Source organism: Diabrotica undecimpunctata, chromosome 3 (genome assembly GCF_040954645.1).
Source record: "Diabrotica undecimpunctata isolate CICGRU chromosome 3, icDiaUnde3, whole genome shotgun sequence".
NCBI classification, from domain to species: Eukaryota; Metazoa; Arthropoda; class Insecta; order Coleoptera; family Chrysomelidae; genus Diabrotica; species Diabrotica undecimpunctata.
In genome coordinates, this window is record NC_092805.1 from 120473434 (window position 1) to 120489366 (window position 15933).

Below are 15933 nucleotides of genomic sequence, written 5' to 3' on the forward strand. Positions count from 1 at the left end.
TATCGAGTATAACTCTGTGCAATAAATGCCTTGCGTCATTGTCCTCCTCTTTTTATCAACTGCTGCCTCTTTTCTTTCATTTTCTTTGGCTAGTGACCTTCATTTTTTTTTTTGGTATTTTCTAGTTTATGGTTTTCTTCCAAGTTTAGTTTGGGTGTGGATTTTTGGTGTGGATGGCAGGTCCGTCTAACAGTAAGATGGCAAATTATTATATGGATACATTGGAAAACTCAATAAAATTGTTAAACCGTTTGGAAAAAATCTCCTTTAGCATCCATTCTGACGAATGATAAAAATCTTTTCTTCCAGGACAAGCCTCATCTAGCAGTTCAGGCTTAGCTCTGGATCTCGAAAAATGAAAGTAGGCAGCATAAATACAAATTTCCTGAGTGACGAGAATGCCGCGTTCTGCTGAAGATATACACCCAACTTGTTTTTCCCACGCAGCGATAAGTATTTTGATCTTTTCTTGGGAACTGTCATTATACCCATTTCATCGCAGTTGTAAATCCGTTCTGGGGGTATTTTATACTTTTTAGGCATGTCAGAAAGCAACGAAAAAAAATTTTGAATAGCAGGTTCATTAAAGCCTTTACAAGCGATGTTGACTCATGTTGAGGGGTATGAAGTTTAACATTTGGATTCACAAGGAAATGAATTTCCTCTAGTCGGCTGTATACTAAAAATAACAAAAATATTATTTATAAAGAACCTTTTATAATTTAAATACCCCTATATATTTATTTAAAAAAAAACCTTTTTTACTACATCACAGAAAGTTTCCGGAATGGAAATTCCATCATCAGTACTCTTACTAGATATATATAAGTGAAGCCACTAAATATATGGGTAAAAATCCATCATTAAATATTATTGAATTTGTTATATATTACATTGTTGCTGATAAATAATTTTATATGATGTAAAAGTTTTAAGCAAGTTTACTTCATGGCAACGTAAAACTCCCATCTGGGGTTGCTGACCCTGAGTGGTCGTCTCCATATGGACCTTAAGTAGCAACTGGTGCTACCTAAATTTGTTTTTTGGCACTCACCACAATAACAAGATTAACAGTAATCACCACTTGTTACGTTTACGCAAAGGTTATTTCTAGCGGTTACGACCGCAAAGGTTATTTTAGCGATTCGTTAGATGGCGCAAAATCATGAGTCTTGAAAATTTTGCTTATTTTAACAAAGGTTGCTACTAGCCTTTTCTATACGTTGTTTAATTTCAAGTGAATGAGTATATTTGATCGTTTATATTAGTACCCAAATAAACATAGCGTTCACTTGTGTTATTGGCTTTGAAATGATTAATAATTGTTGTGGCGGTGTATGGTTTTTACTAACCATCACAATATTTGTTTTTTTAATACCAAAGTTGAGACCGTATTCTCTTCTCGTTTCTGCTACCTTAGTACTAGTGGCTACTAGTATCTGTAGGCCTTTCATACTATATGTGAAGATTATTGTGTTGTCTACATATTTGAAATGACTCAGATGTTCTCCATTTATCAGTGCGTCCTCATTGATATTTTCCAAGTCTGCTTTAAATGCTTCTTCTTACAAAATGTTAAAAGATAGAGCTATATTTTTTTAATTCTTGTTTTTTGGATATATTTCGTACATGTTAAAATCAATCCGATACAAGACACCTCTTTCGATTTTATTTGACCAATTCAAATGGTCCTATGACCTCACTATATTTTTCATTTCCAACCTTGGCGTTATAGGCTTCTATAACTACCCTGATTTCATTTTTAGGAATTTGTAGTAGAAACACTCACTAGTAATTATAGAACTCGTCTCTAACTTCTTCAAAGTTATCAACTGTTGAAGCATATATGAATAATGTTCATCTTTGATTGGGAGTTTATTTGCCTAATGATTATTCTTTCTGTCCACGCAGTCGGACTGTTTACATAATTGGCGATAGGTTTGTTCAAGACTTTCCCAAATCCGTGTATGCGATTTCCATTTGTATTGCCAACATTTTTATTTTAACATGGGAAAAAATACATGGTGGTTATACGTTGCCGTTAATACTTAGTAACATTACCTTTCTGTTTATCCAACTGTTCTTATGTATTTTTGACTATTAGCCTCGTCTCTATTATTTTATTTATTTTAAGCCTAACCTCATAACTTGTGTTACTGCTGCTCAACGCCAAACGTTAATTAAATCTCTCACTAATCTGCTTTAGAAAAAAGGATTAAGACATGGGAGAAACAGAATTTGTTAACAAAATATACAATCTCCCTGATCCCTATATCTTTAAATGCAAATTATGACTTGCTATGTTTTCTTTTTTAAAAAATAAACTTGAAGGAATAAAAAATATAATTTTAGGTTTAGACGATACTCTACCATACCGCCATTTTATGGTATGCAGACCAGAAGTATCATTGTTAGAATTGCATCCCGAGGAAGGACAAGTGACTAAGCTCACAGAAGAAACATTTAGAGGTTTATTTAATGAAACTGGACAGTTAGAAGATGATCTAACTTTAAGGAAGTATGTGTTTTTCTCGGGTATGGATAGGAATATTAGGAAAGAAGTATGGCCGTTTTTACTACATGTATACCCGTATTTAAGTACGTTTGAAGAAAGGATTCAGATTGCTGAAATTAGGAGACATGTAAGTAAAAAATATTTATACTTTTTTTAACATTGTATTATTTTCCAAATAATACAGTCACCAAAAAAATCGTAAATTGAGCAGGTCTAGGAAAAGGCTTTCCTTCTTTTGGATGGTTAATTACTCCCATACAAGGAATTTAAAATATAACCTGGCTCATTTAAAATTTTCTTATTTCTTTAAAACACAATTTTAAAAAAAATTAAGATAGTCTAAACACGTTTTAGCTATTTTTGTTACTTTTGTAGCATATAATATATATATATATATATATATATATATATATATATATATATATATATATATATATATATATATACAGATTGAACGAATTTAAAACGGAACATACGAAATCAATGGATTTCGGCTCAACTCCGCTCTAGGTGGTTGGCCAACAAAAGGTTGTCAAATAATTATATTATAAAAATCCAATACTTCAGCGGGCTGCTGGATTCTGAATTCATTCAAGAACAAGTCAAAACTCCACCCAAATAGGTTACCTATATAGAATCACTGTGAAAACTAGACTACACAAGCAGTTATGCTGTCAAACCACTTATCGCTTCCTTATAGTCCAAGAGATAGAGCCGAAATTTTGAACTGATCAGTAATATGACATTTCTCTATTGGAATATATTCATTGTAACTGGGTTAAGACTTTGCCTTACAGATTGATTTGAAAATTTGTATGCTCACTTCTGTTACTATTCTGAGAAGCGTCAAGTAGAGTTTTCCTCAAAATTAAAAAAAAAAATTTCCTGAAAATTTTCGTAATTTTTTGAGGTAAAATCTAATTTATAGAATCCTTTCGATTTTCTGTAAGTTATACCATGATTTTTTTCCAAAAATTTTCAAACGATTTTTACGATAAGAAAAAAAAATTAGAAAAACTTTTCTAAAACATTTGATAAAACTCTACGTCATCGTCTGAATCTTTTATAGAATATTTTGTAGTTTTAAAATGATATTATGATAATGTTTTTTTTTTCATTGATATTTTATTAAATTAAAGTAATTTTATAATGTAAACTATTAAATATTTTTGGTATAACAAATAGTAATTTTACTTATTTTTTATTACAATAAAAAGGTTTTTAAATTTATATTGCTTAAATAATGGTTGTTCAGATATAAGAAAAATTGGATTTATTATTACATTAATAATAAAATACAAAATATATTATTTCTATTTATCAATAGGTAAAATTCAATTTGTAGAATTCCTTTAACATTTTACAAATAATTATTAATAAAAATCAATTTAATAGTGGAATTATCAATTTTTTAAGTTTTGAAATTTACTTTGTACTTAGATATTTTCAATATTTTTTTTTAACTTTCAAATTGATTGAATTTTTTTTTCATTAGTTAATTATAATTTTACAAATTCTGTTGAAAAATGATGCGCGTTCCATTTAGATCAGTAATTCTAGACGCATGCGCTAAATGTAATAAGTATCAAGATGCTTTTATCCAACTTGGTGAAACTGACTTCGATTGTAATGAAGTTTTTGAAACCTTAGAAACTTTCATATGTTACTTATATGGAACAGGACTGACGAGAACATCTCCAAAAAGAAAAGTAAACGATGTCAGATTTTCACTATTTAACCGGCAGTATAAGTTGCATGATATGAACGAGCCTTTTAAAAAAAAACTAAAAAATTTCGATGCTTCAAGCTTACCACCATGTCAAGATAAATTACACCAACATCTACTGCGAGCCCATTATATTTCAAATATTTGGACAAATGCTCATAAAAAAGTACCAACAGAATTGATTGTTGAAGAACATAGTTGGGAGTTTAAAGATAAAACATATAAATTCAAATGGTTTAGTGGACCTCAGATGCCCAAATCAATTCGAGAAGTAGTGATTGAAAATGAAGCAGATAATGAATGTGATATTATTGAAAGTGACGAAGATGATGCATGGGATGATATCAGTGAGAGTGAGAAAAATGACGAAATTTTTAAAGTTTTTCTAAATTTTTTTTCTTATCGGAAAAATCGTTTGAAAATTTTTGGAAAAATTCATGGTATAACTGACAGAAAATCGAAAGGCTTCTACAAATTAGATTTTACCTCAAAAAATTACGAAAATTTTCATTTACGGAAATTTTTTCGAGGAAAACTCTACTTGACGCTTTTCAGAATAGTAACAGAAGTGAGCATACAAATTTTCAAATCAATCGGTATAAAAATATCATAATAAAATCAGTTTGAAAATTGTTACCGAGACCTAAAATGCGCAGGCAAGTGGTACATTTGACCCCGTTTTATGGCTCTCTGTACCAACCCAGCTGTCCGCTCTTTTGGATTTAGAGTTTTTAGGGGCTAAATAATGAGCCATGAAAATGGCGGACATATTACTTATCGTTAATTTTTCCCCAAAAAAATGCAATTTCATCCCTGTCCGCCACCCCTTATGTATCCACTCTCGCGTCCGCCCTTTGGGATTTCGTCTAGTTATACCAAGCTGGGCAAATTTTCAGCCATATTATCGATCGTTAATTTTTCCGAAAAAAATTACAACTTCATCCCTGTATAGCCACTCCCTGTACCACGAGGGGCGTCCGCCTGTAAGACAAAGTCTTGACCCAGTTACAATGAATATATTCCAATAGAGAAATGTCATATTACTGATCAGTTCAAAATTTCGGCTCTATCTCTCCGACTATTAGGCAAGCTCCTCTTTCCTTCAAAGGAGACAGATAGTTGAACGATATTTTATACAATGTCTATCACCGGGTATGGATTTATTTTTGTCCAAGTTTTATATTGGTCCACTATTTCAAATGCAGTTCAAACAGATATATATTAAATTGTATGTTCCGTTTTAAATTCGTTCAATCTGTATATATATATATATATATATATACATATATATATATGTATATATATATATATATATATATATATATATATATATATATATATATATATATATATATGACTTTTATGTGTCAGTACGATATAATAAGCACGATCCAATTAAATACAAACTAAACGATTAAAAGGGATATAAAGTGTGCCAAGGAATGGTTTACCTACTGATTTCAAGCAAAGAACAACAGCTAATTTTCTAGTCAAAATACATAAAAGACCTTTTCCATGATGATCGACCACCGACCACTCCCGTTCCTTCTGTAGAAACAGGCCCAACGATTTTGCACGAGGAAGTTATACATGAGATCAATCAAACGAAGAAGGGCAAGGCAGACCGATCTAATGAGCTACCAGTAGAGCTCCATAAACTCATTGATGAAGATAACATTAACATTTTAGTTGCCTTTTTTAACTTAATTTATTTAACTGGAACTATTCCAGAAGATTGGTTACACTGGTCTTCAAAAAAATGTTTCTCCTCCTTTTTGTTTTCATGAATAATAACATTGGTGCTCTAAGGGCGAAATTTATTATGGGAATAAATACAGCACATATACTTTTCATATAATCTTCATTTAATCAAAAAACAGGATTATTGCAGTAACCACTAAAAAATAACTGTGTTAAAGTTTTACTGTAAAAAATACTATTTTTTCAGGTTCAGGTCATGAAAGTTTTAATAAATCTATCTCATTATGGTGATAAAATACAAGTTTTTTTAAGTTTTCTTTCTTTTCATTGCTTCAATTAAAGTTTCTATGTAAATCGGCCAACAGACAACAAACAATCGAGTAACAGCATTGATGCTAACCATTTCTCAATAGAGCCTCTTCCAATGTGCAATATATCCTGGTGAAACCTTTTTCCAGATTTTCAGGAAAAAGATGTAAGTGCGAATCTTGAGTGACATGTTGCATCCTAGATCTTCATACACAAAGAAGTTCTTCAATAATTTCTCGGTTGTTATCAGCTTTGGTGTCGCCAAGGAAGTTATGACACATTTCTATTAGAGCTGCACAAGCTCTTTTTTCTGCTCTGTTTAACATAAAATTAAAAGCTACATCTGTCATAAGCTCTCGTATAAGCGGACCAACAAAAATTCTTTCTTTCAACTTCGCGTCACTGAATAGGAGAAATTTAGTTTTAAGGTACTGAAATTCTTTACGATTTTGGTTCATAGATTTCACGAAATTTTTTATTAATCTCAACATTATGTGAACCGGTGGCAAAAATACTTCTAGTCTAGTGGCACTAGAGGTTTTTGGATACATTTTTAACTCCAGGTGTTAAAATTTTTCTTTTTGGCCAATTTTTCATTACGTAATATTTGGATACCCCTGAAGGGTATTTATTACCATTGTGAAGATGGCTTTCAAAGTAATCTTAAAAGTCTTCATTCTTCATATTCTTCTGGCAAATTTAGTTCTTAAAGAAGCAGCACCATTACAATACACCAAATCGTTCTCTTTTAAAACGTAACTCGTAATATTTTTTAAACCCTGTGCGAAAATATGAGGTGCTCGTCTAACAACCACTGTTTAAATCTTGATCCAAGTAATTGAGCCTTAGATTTTAATAGCCCTAAATCTCTAACAAGGTCATTCAAATCGGATTGCTTTAGAAAATAAGGTTGTTTTGATAGACTTGAAAATACAAATAAAATTTACGAGGATGAGGAAGTACATTTAGAAAGAGAACTCGATTGAATCTGTAGACCAGATTTATTTCTACCATCCATCTTCTCGTTTTTTTATGGAGGTACTGGAAGAAGCTTTTATCACAAGCAACTGGTCTTTTTACAGATGTGATGTTCAAATATATAATTTTATCTTTATTTTTTCTTGAAAATCATCGTATTGATGTCATACAAAAGTAGCAATCATTTTCATGATTCTGAGGTTCACTTCAAATCATTGGCATTTCAAACATAATTTTGACAGCCAATTTTTATCCCTTTCATCGATAGGAAGTCCAAAATAAAGCTAATAGGCTTCTTTGACCAGATCTCTTATTATATTTTATTGTGTTTTCAGGTTAATTTCATTACAAATTTAACAAAAACAGTCTTCAGAATTTTTACAAGTTCGCGGTATTTTATAGCCTAAAATACACGTGACATAAAAAATCGTCTAACGGAAATAGATTTAGAGCATTGATACCTTCATATTTGTGATCAAATTTGTGGGAAGAGGATTTGGTTGCAGACCAGTGTTATTATAGACATCTGTTACACTGCCCAAAAAAACGAACGCTATAGAATATTGTTGTGAATTTATTAATTGTTATGTCTTTAATTTATAATGTCTTTACTAATTTATTATCTTGTTCCTACTTTAATTTATTAAAAGGCACGATAATTTATATAAGTTTATTAACCACTAATTATTACATAATTTATTATAGGCGAACGTAACAAATTCGCGAGCGCGGGTTCAGAATTAACTGTCCCTTCCAAATAAAGTTCCGTTATTATATACCAGTGCCGTTATCTCGAATAGTCTAAAACCTTCGATGGCGAAACGGTAAAGGCAAACTGGATTTCCCTCGCCTCGCTTCTGGAAGGTCGCTCAGGTAAATCGAGGCCTCTCGTAAACTCTACAACATATTAGATTAAAAACATGTTTTAAAGGTTAAAACTATGACTCATATTTTTACGTAACATTGCCCCCCTCTCAAAAGATGGTTCCTCCTGGAACCTTGTTGGGACTAGAACTGGAACGGTATGCTGGTATCGGCAACTGGACCCTCTTTTACAACTTCCAGTTGTATAAAAATGACAAGGGACGGTTTTCTCTCCGCACCAGTAACTATGCGGATTGCAACAGACTAACACCTGGACTTCGGTGTCTTTAAAGATCTCCTCCACCATATTTCGGATAACCCTCCAATCTAATTGGCGGCACTCCAACTTTGGCATGGCTAACTTTTGCACGTCGGACTCTAGTACGTGCCCTCTCAATTGAAGTAAGGCTTCCCATACATCTCGGTAGGTAGGTTGGTCACGGGCAGTGTCTTTTGTTACCAGGTAGAAAAGGTAACGTGATGCATCTTGGAGTTTCAAGGTTTTACCGGGAGCTGGCACTTGGCATTGAAGTTCTGCAACTCGACCAAACTTCCTTCGAAAGACGGATGCCAACCCTGGTGCGTCTTTGATACTGGCCGGGATGGTAAGGGCCAGCGAGTAGTCATCGGGGAGCGCGAGTAGATCTTGCTTTTCTTCAGTGGTAACACCATGTCTCGCTTTACCGGTACCTCCATAGGCACCCATGAATTCCTCAAACGTGAGGTCAAACACATCTTGGACTTGGTTTACTTCCACTTCTTCATCTACGTCGTGGTCACCTTCGAAAGATGCCAACCGGTTATGGTGTACTATCATCGGCTTTCCCCTCGGAATCTTGCTTATTCGGTAGATGACATCGTTGATCTTCTCCATGATGAGGTATGGACCTTCCCAAAACTGCTGCAATTTGGGAGAACAACCTTTTCGCTTCTTGGGATTATACAGCCATACTTTGTCGTTCTTCTTAAAGCAACCCTTTTCGGCTTGTGTATCGTACCGTTTCTTCATTCGGTCGCTAGCGATCTGAAGGTGGGAACGGACCAACTCATGTACATCGTCCATTCTTCTTCGTAATTCGATCACATAATCTTCACCTGCTACATCTTCTCCAGGTCGACACCCAAATTCTAGATCACAAGGTAGTCGCATTTCGCGTCCGAATAGGACTCTGGCTGGTGTCTGGCCCGTTGATTCGTTAACAGCAGATCTGTAGGCCATTGTGAAGAACGGAAGGTATTGGTCCCAGTCTCGCTGATGATCGGACACCATCTTTGTCAAATACTTGCCAACTGTCCTATTCATTCGTTCTACCATACCATCCGATTGCGGATGATACGCGGTAGTTCTTGTTTTCTTCATGCCTAGTCTATCACATATTCCTTGGAATAGATCACTTTCGAAGTTCCTGCCTTGGTCACTATGGATCTCCAAAGGCACTCCAAATCGGCTGATATATTCTTGGATCAACTTATCTGCAACGGTGGCGGCCTTCTGGTCTGGAAGTGCGTAAATCTCGACCCACTTAGTGAAGTAATCCATTACTACCAACATGTACTTGCCCCCATTTTCACTTTCTGGAAATGGCCCTGCAATGTCCAAAGCTATTCTTTCAAACGGGCTTCCAACATTATATTGTCTCATAGGAGCTCTCCTTTTCCGGTGAGGCCCGTTACTCGTAGCACAAATAGTACATTTCTTACACCAGTCTTTTACGTCGTCGGAACTGTTCATCCAATAAAACCGTTCCCGAATTCGCTGAAGGGTTTTCCTTACACCAAAATGCCCTCCCGATGGACTGTCGTGTAACTGACGAAGTACTTCGGCTATTCTGCTCTTTGGGATCACCAACTGTCTTCTCTTCTCTGAACCGTCATCATTTTCCAGGACTCGTTTAAGCAAGCCATCTTCGATGATAAATGAGTCCCACTGGGCCCAATACGTCTTAACTACTGAGCATAGGTTTGATATTTCCTGCCAAGGTGGTCGACGGTTTTCCTCTTTCCATTTTCGGATTTTCTGTATAACTGGATCTCTCTCTTGTTCTTCCCTTATCTTAGTAGGCGTCCAGTCGTCGTTGACAATCGTCGTTCTTAGCACTGCTGCTTCCTTGGATTCCGTTTTGTTGCAGTGAGGACACTCTGCTGGGCATGGCCTTCTGGAAAGAGAATCAGCGTTTCTGTGGCTAACTCCGGCTCGGTGCTCAATCTTAAAATCGTATTCTTGGAGTCGTTCGATCCACCTGGCTATCTGACCCTCTGGATTCTTAAACTGCATCAACCACTTAAGGGCGGCATGGTCGGTTCGGATTAAAAACTTCCTTCCATAGAGGTATTGATAGAAGTGCTCTACTGATTTCACTACTGCCAGAAGTTCTCTTCTCGTGACGCAATAATTCCGCTCAGGTTTTGAAAGGACTTTACTAAAATATCCGAGGACTCGTTCCTGTCCTCCTTGAATCTGAGACAGCACTCCTCCAATTCCCACGTTACTTGCATCCGTATCTAAGATGAACTCTCCTTCTGGCAGTGGATACCCCAAAATTGGTGCTGTTATTAAATGCTTTTTCAACGTTTCAAAGGCATTTTGGCAGTCTATATCCCAGCGGTATTCTCTTGCTTCCTCTGTAAGTCGCGTTAATGGCTTAGCGATATCTGCAAACTTCTTAATAAACCTCCGGTAGTAAGTACATAGTCCAAGAAAACTTCTCACTTGATGTTTGTCAGTTGGTTTTGGCCATTCCTTAATGGAATCGATTTTTCCCTTATCCACGGCCACTCCTTCTTTACTGACTATATGACCCAGATAATTGACTTTACCTTGAAATAGCTGGCACTTCTTGGGGTTTAGCATCAATTGGGCAGCTTTAAGTCGATTAAAAACGTTTTCTAAATTCCTCAAATGATCTTCGAATGTCTCCCCCAAGACGATTATGTCATCTAAATAAACCAGGCATGTTTTCCAAGATAACCCTCTCAACACATTTTCCATAAGCCTCTCAAATGTCGCAGGAGCATTACAAAGTCCAAATGGCATAACGTTGAATTGCCACAATCCAGATCCTGTGGTGAAGGCTGTCTTTTCTTTATCGACTGGGTCCATTTCTACCTGCCAGTATCCAGACTTCAAATCTAAAGTAGAAAACAATTTACTTCCAGCCAATGTGTCCAATGTGTCATCGATCCGAGGCAGAGGATAACTATCTTTCTTGGTAACGTTGTTCAGCAAACGGTAATCCACACAGAACCTCGTCGTTCCGTCTTTCTTCTTAACCAGGACCACCGGAGAGACCCATGGGCTCGTAGAAGGTTCTATCACCCCGTCTTTCTTCATTTCCTGAACAATCGTTTCAGCTTCCTCTCTCTTCGCCTGTGGTAATCGTCGAGCTGTTTGACGAATTGGCTTAGCATTACCAGTATCAATTTTATGCTTAACAACGGTAGTTCTTCCCGTCTTTCCTCCTTTCGGTACGAAAATATCACGATACTGCCGAAGAAATTCCCTTAATTTCCTTTTCTCCATCTGATTTAGAGACTGTCCTGCAACTGCAACCATTTGGTCGAATTTGTCGTTGGAATTATCAGATGTTGTCGCCTGACGAATTATGGATGTCACAGGTACACAAGTTCCTACTTTTGTCTCTTTCTTTATGGTCACTGGGTAGTCGTTGACATTGATAAGTCTCACAGGAATTTCTTTAGCCGAAGTCACCAATTCCTTTCCAATTATGATTCCACGGCCAACCTCATCGTCGTGGTTCCAAGGCTCCATCATAACAGGTCTCCCTTCGTCTACAATTCCCTGTAGTCGCGCTACTATGATCGTTTCGCTTCTCGCAGGCACGACTGTATCTTCTGTAATGGCTGCTTGCACAGTGTTGTCATTATGTGGATGGAGAAATACCTCCTCGTTGCCAACTTTGATTACCTTATTCTTAAAATCCAATTGGAATCCATGCATATTCATTACGTCCATTCCTAATATAACATCCTCTTCGATGTCAGCAACTATAACAGTATGGACGAACTTTTCTGCTCCAATTCCCAATTGTACCTGGATTTCTCCATGAATGTTAGCATTTTCACCTGTAGCGGTCCGAAGTCGCAACCTCGTTGGTAACAGTTTCTTTCGGCTGTTTATAACTGTCGGGCGTATAATGGTTCTGGTCGCTCCGGTATCCACCAACAACGTATGCTTTTTACCATTTATGTCTCCATCGACATATACACTATCTTCACGACATTTCAAAGAAGCTATTAGTATGAGAGGGTCTTTGGAAAAGTTCTGGGTCGAAGCTGCCCCCCTAAGGCTGACCCGTTCTAGTTTTCCTGATGGTGAGTTTCTTGATTTGCGTCGTACCTAGGGTGCTTACAGGAGCTTCGTACGTGTCCTATTTCGCCACAATTCCAGCATCTGATGGTCTTCGTTTTCTTGTATGTCATGCTTTTCATCATATTAACGAGCTGGTCAAGTTTATCTTCATCTCCTTCCTCTTTTACAGTCCTAACTTTACTGTACCCGCCAGAGGCCTGCGTAGCTGACTCGTATTCGAGGGCGGCGGATAGGACATCAACCAGCGTCTTGTGACGAGCTAATCGCAGTGTTCTCTGCATTTCATGATCACGAAGACCATCAATAAACGTTTGAACGGCCAATTTTTCCATCATGTCTTCGGGAGCTGTTGGATAAGCATATCGTACTAATCTGGCAATATCTACCTCATATTCTTGAAGAGCCTCATCTTTCTTCTGTCTACGATTTTTAAGCTGTGACTGATATACATGCTCCAAATGTTCGTGGCCATATCGCATATTTAACCTCTTCTTCAGTTGTTCGAAATCATCGGTCTCCTCTACGGCTATGGTCTGAAGCACATCTAAGGCATCTCCTCGAAGAGCGATAGTCAGGTTTACAGCCTTTTCTTTTTCAGACCATCCATTTGCTCTTGCGGCTGATTCGAACTGTTTCATGTAGTTGTTCCATGATGATTTTCCGTCGAAAGTTGGGACTTTAACATGAATAGAACCTCCACTTCCTTCAAATTTTGGCCGTGTCTCCAACTTAAATTTCGTCTCGTCTTCTTTTATCTCCACTGTAATCGGATTGTTACCTCTCTCTGCTGTCCCTGTTTCTTCCATCTTCCTTTCCATCTCTTTAATCTTTTCTTCGAAGGCCAACTTATCGGCAGCAACTTGGTTTTTTAGCGAAGACACTCTATCGTCAAGAGCAGATATTTCAGAAGTGACTTTAGAGATGTTAGCAGAAACTTTGCTTTCCAGAGAAGAAATCTCGTTAGAAACTTTGCTTTCTAAAGAAGCGATGTCGCCGGATACTTTGTTCTCCAATGATGCGATGTCGCCGGAAACTTTGGCTACATCAGAAGACACTTTCGAAATATCGTCGGAAACTTTGTTCTCTAATGATGCGATGTCGCCGGAAACTTTCGAAATCGACGAGAGGACAGCATCATGTTTGTCTTCAAATATATAAGTCTCTGGATCTAGTCCTTCTTCTAGCAAAGCGTTCTTTAGTCGTTGGACTAACTCAGCCTTTTTTCCGGTAGAAGCTAATTCTCTGTCTTCAAGATGTCTTCTTAAATTAGTCACTGTCAGCTCATAAATCGTAGCCATTTTCACAATTTATTTTATATTCACTTGTATTATTATTATAAGTCTAATTTATGTTCGATCTCACTCTGACACCATTTGTTGTGAATTTATTAATTGTTATGTCTTTAATTTATAATGTCTTTACTAATTTATTATCTTGTTCCTACTTTAATTTATTAAAAGGCACGATAATTTATATAAGTTTATTAACCACTAATTATTACATAATTTATTATAGGCGAACGTAACAAATTCGCGAGCGCGGGTTCAGAATTAACTGTCCCTTCCAAATAAAGTTCCGTTATTATATACCAGTGCCGTTATCTCGAATAGTCTAAAACCTTCGATGGCGAAACGGTAAAGGCAAACTGGATTTCCCTCGCCTCGCTTCTGGAAGGTCGCTCAGGTAAATCGAGGCCTCTCGTAAACTCTACAACATATTAGATTAAAAACATGTTTTAAAGGTTAAAACTATGACTCATATTTTTACGTAACAATATTCTAACCATCGTACAACTGTCCTTATAAGTCCCGCTCTTAAGGTTTTCCTTAGATTTTAACTATAAAAGTAACTCATAGAGATACTCACAGGCATGATCATGGAGTGTCGGGTGAACCTACCTCTAACTACCTGCAATCTAAAACTTTACATATAGAAAGAAGTAATATTCGTTAATAATTGCTGTCTGGAATACCATTTTTATCTAATTGTTCCAAAAATATTTTGTTAAAAATTAAGATTCAATCAAACTTTACTTTGGCAATGTCAAGCAATAAATGAATATCACGTCAATCGGCATGGTGACTTCGCTACTACCGTTCCATAGTCATAGTCATAGTCATAGTCATCTTTATTGATCCTTTAAGACGTTCAAAATAAATGTATAGGATACGTCACTACAGAATTTGGTATAAAAAATATTAGTGTGTATAATACAATATTTACAGTGTAAAAGAAATTGACGAAATATAAAATATATAAAATAACATTTTTACAAGTAAAATATGAAGCTATTGCAGTTTGTCCTCAAGATATTCATTTATAGAATAATATGCTTTTCTTAAGAGTAAATCTTTAACATTTTTTTTAAATTTAGAGATAAGTGGTATTTCTTTCACAGTTTTTGGCAAATGATTGTATAAGGTCAGTCCCATATATCTGAAGCAATTTTGAAATTTGGATGTTCTGTGTTTAGGAACTCGTAAAGATTCAGCACTTCTTGTATTGTAGTAGTGATTGTCTGAATTTACTGGAAATGTATTGATTTCCTCTTTGACATAAAGTAAACATTTATAGATATATAGGCAGTAGAAAGTTAAAATTGGATGTTTAATAAAAACTGGTTTACAAGACTGTTGATAATCCAAATTAAAAATTTTACGGATAATTTTTTTTTTGGTTAATGAACACTTTGTTACTATCTACTGAGTTCCCCCACAAAATTACATTGTAGCACATGTGGCTGTAAGCAAGGCTATAATAAACGTTCATTAATGCCGAGATGGGTAGTGTGTTTTTAATTCTGGATATAACATAAAAAGCTTTATTCAATTTCACGTTCACTGAATTCACTTGCTCTGACCATTTGAGATTACAATCAATGAATACACCCAAGAACTTTGTAGAGTGAGTGGAAGATAACATATTGTTTCTATCGTGGATGGTTAAGATATAGTCATATTTAGATGAGTTGTATGAATGAAAATAAATAATTTGCGTCTTGTCAATGTTTAATATTAGTCTGTTGGTATTACACCAGCGTATAAAGCAGTCAACAACAGTCTTCATTGTCATTTTTAATTCCTCTAGTGTACGTGCAGAGACTATTAATGAGGTATCATCAGCAAACATTGATATTATAAGTGCCCTTATGTGATCTGGTAGGTCATTAATAAAAATTAGGAATAATAATGGTCCCAGCACGGATCCCTGTGGTACTCCTTTATTTGTCGTGTATCGTTCTGAGCTTGATTCTTTCATCTTAACAATACTCTTCCTGTCACTTAAGAAATTTATTATCCATTCTAGAAATATCCCTCTAAAACCAACGTTATATAATTTATTGCGAATAAATGTTATGTCTAAGCAGTCAAAAGCACGTGATAGATCAAAAAATAGTCCTGCCACGTGGTTTCTACTATCTAATTCATCATAAATACGCTCAAACAAGCTGCATGCAGCCGTGAGTGTTGACTTTTTTGATCTAAAGCCGTGTTGGGTTGGAGTTAATAA

General features: G+C 35.7%; 1 protein-coding gene across 3 annotated transcripts in view; it reads left to right on the forward strand.

The window, feature by feature from the left end:
- Positions 1–15933, forward strand: part of TBC1D16 (TBC1 domain family member 16) — a 118774-nt gene that overhangs the window by 92005 nt on the left and 10836 nt on the right. For 2 of the 3 annotated variants that reach the window (XM_072526784.1, XM_072526785.1), the window contains exon 6: positions 2353–2642. In XM_072526784.1, the coding sequence (XP_072382885.1) occupies positions 2353–2642 (290 nt within the window). The remainder of the gene's footprint in view (positions 1–2352; positions 2643–15933) is intronic. The other variant, XM_072526786.1, reaches the window with a different exon arrangement.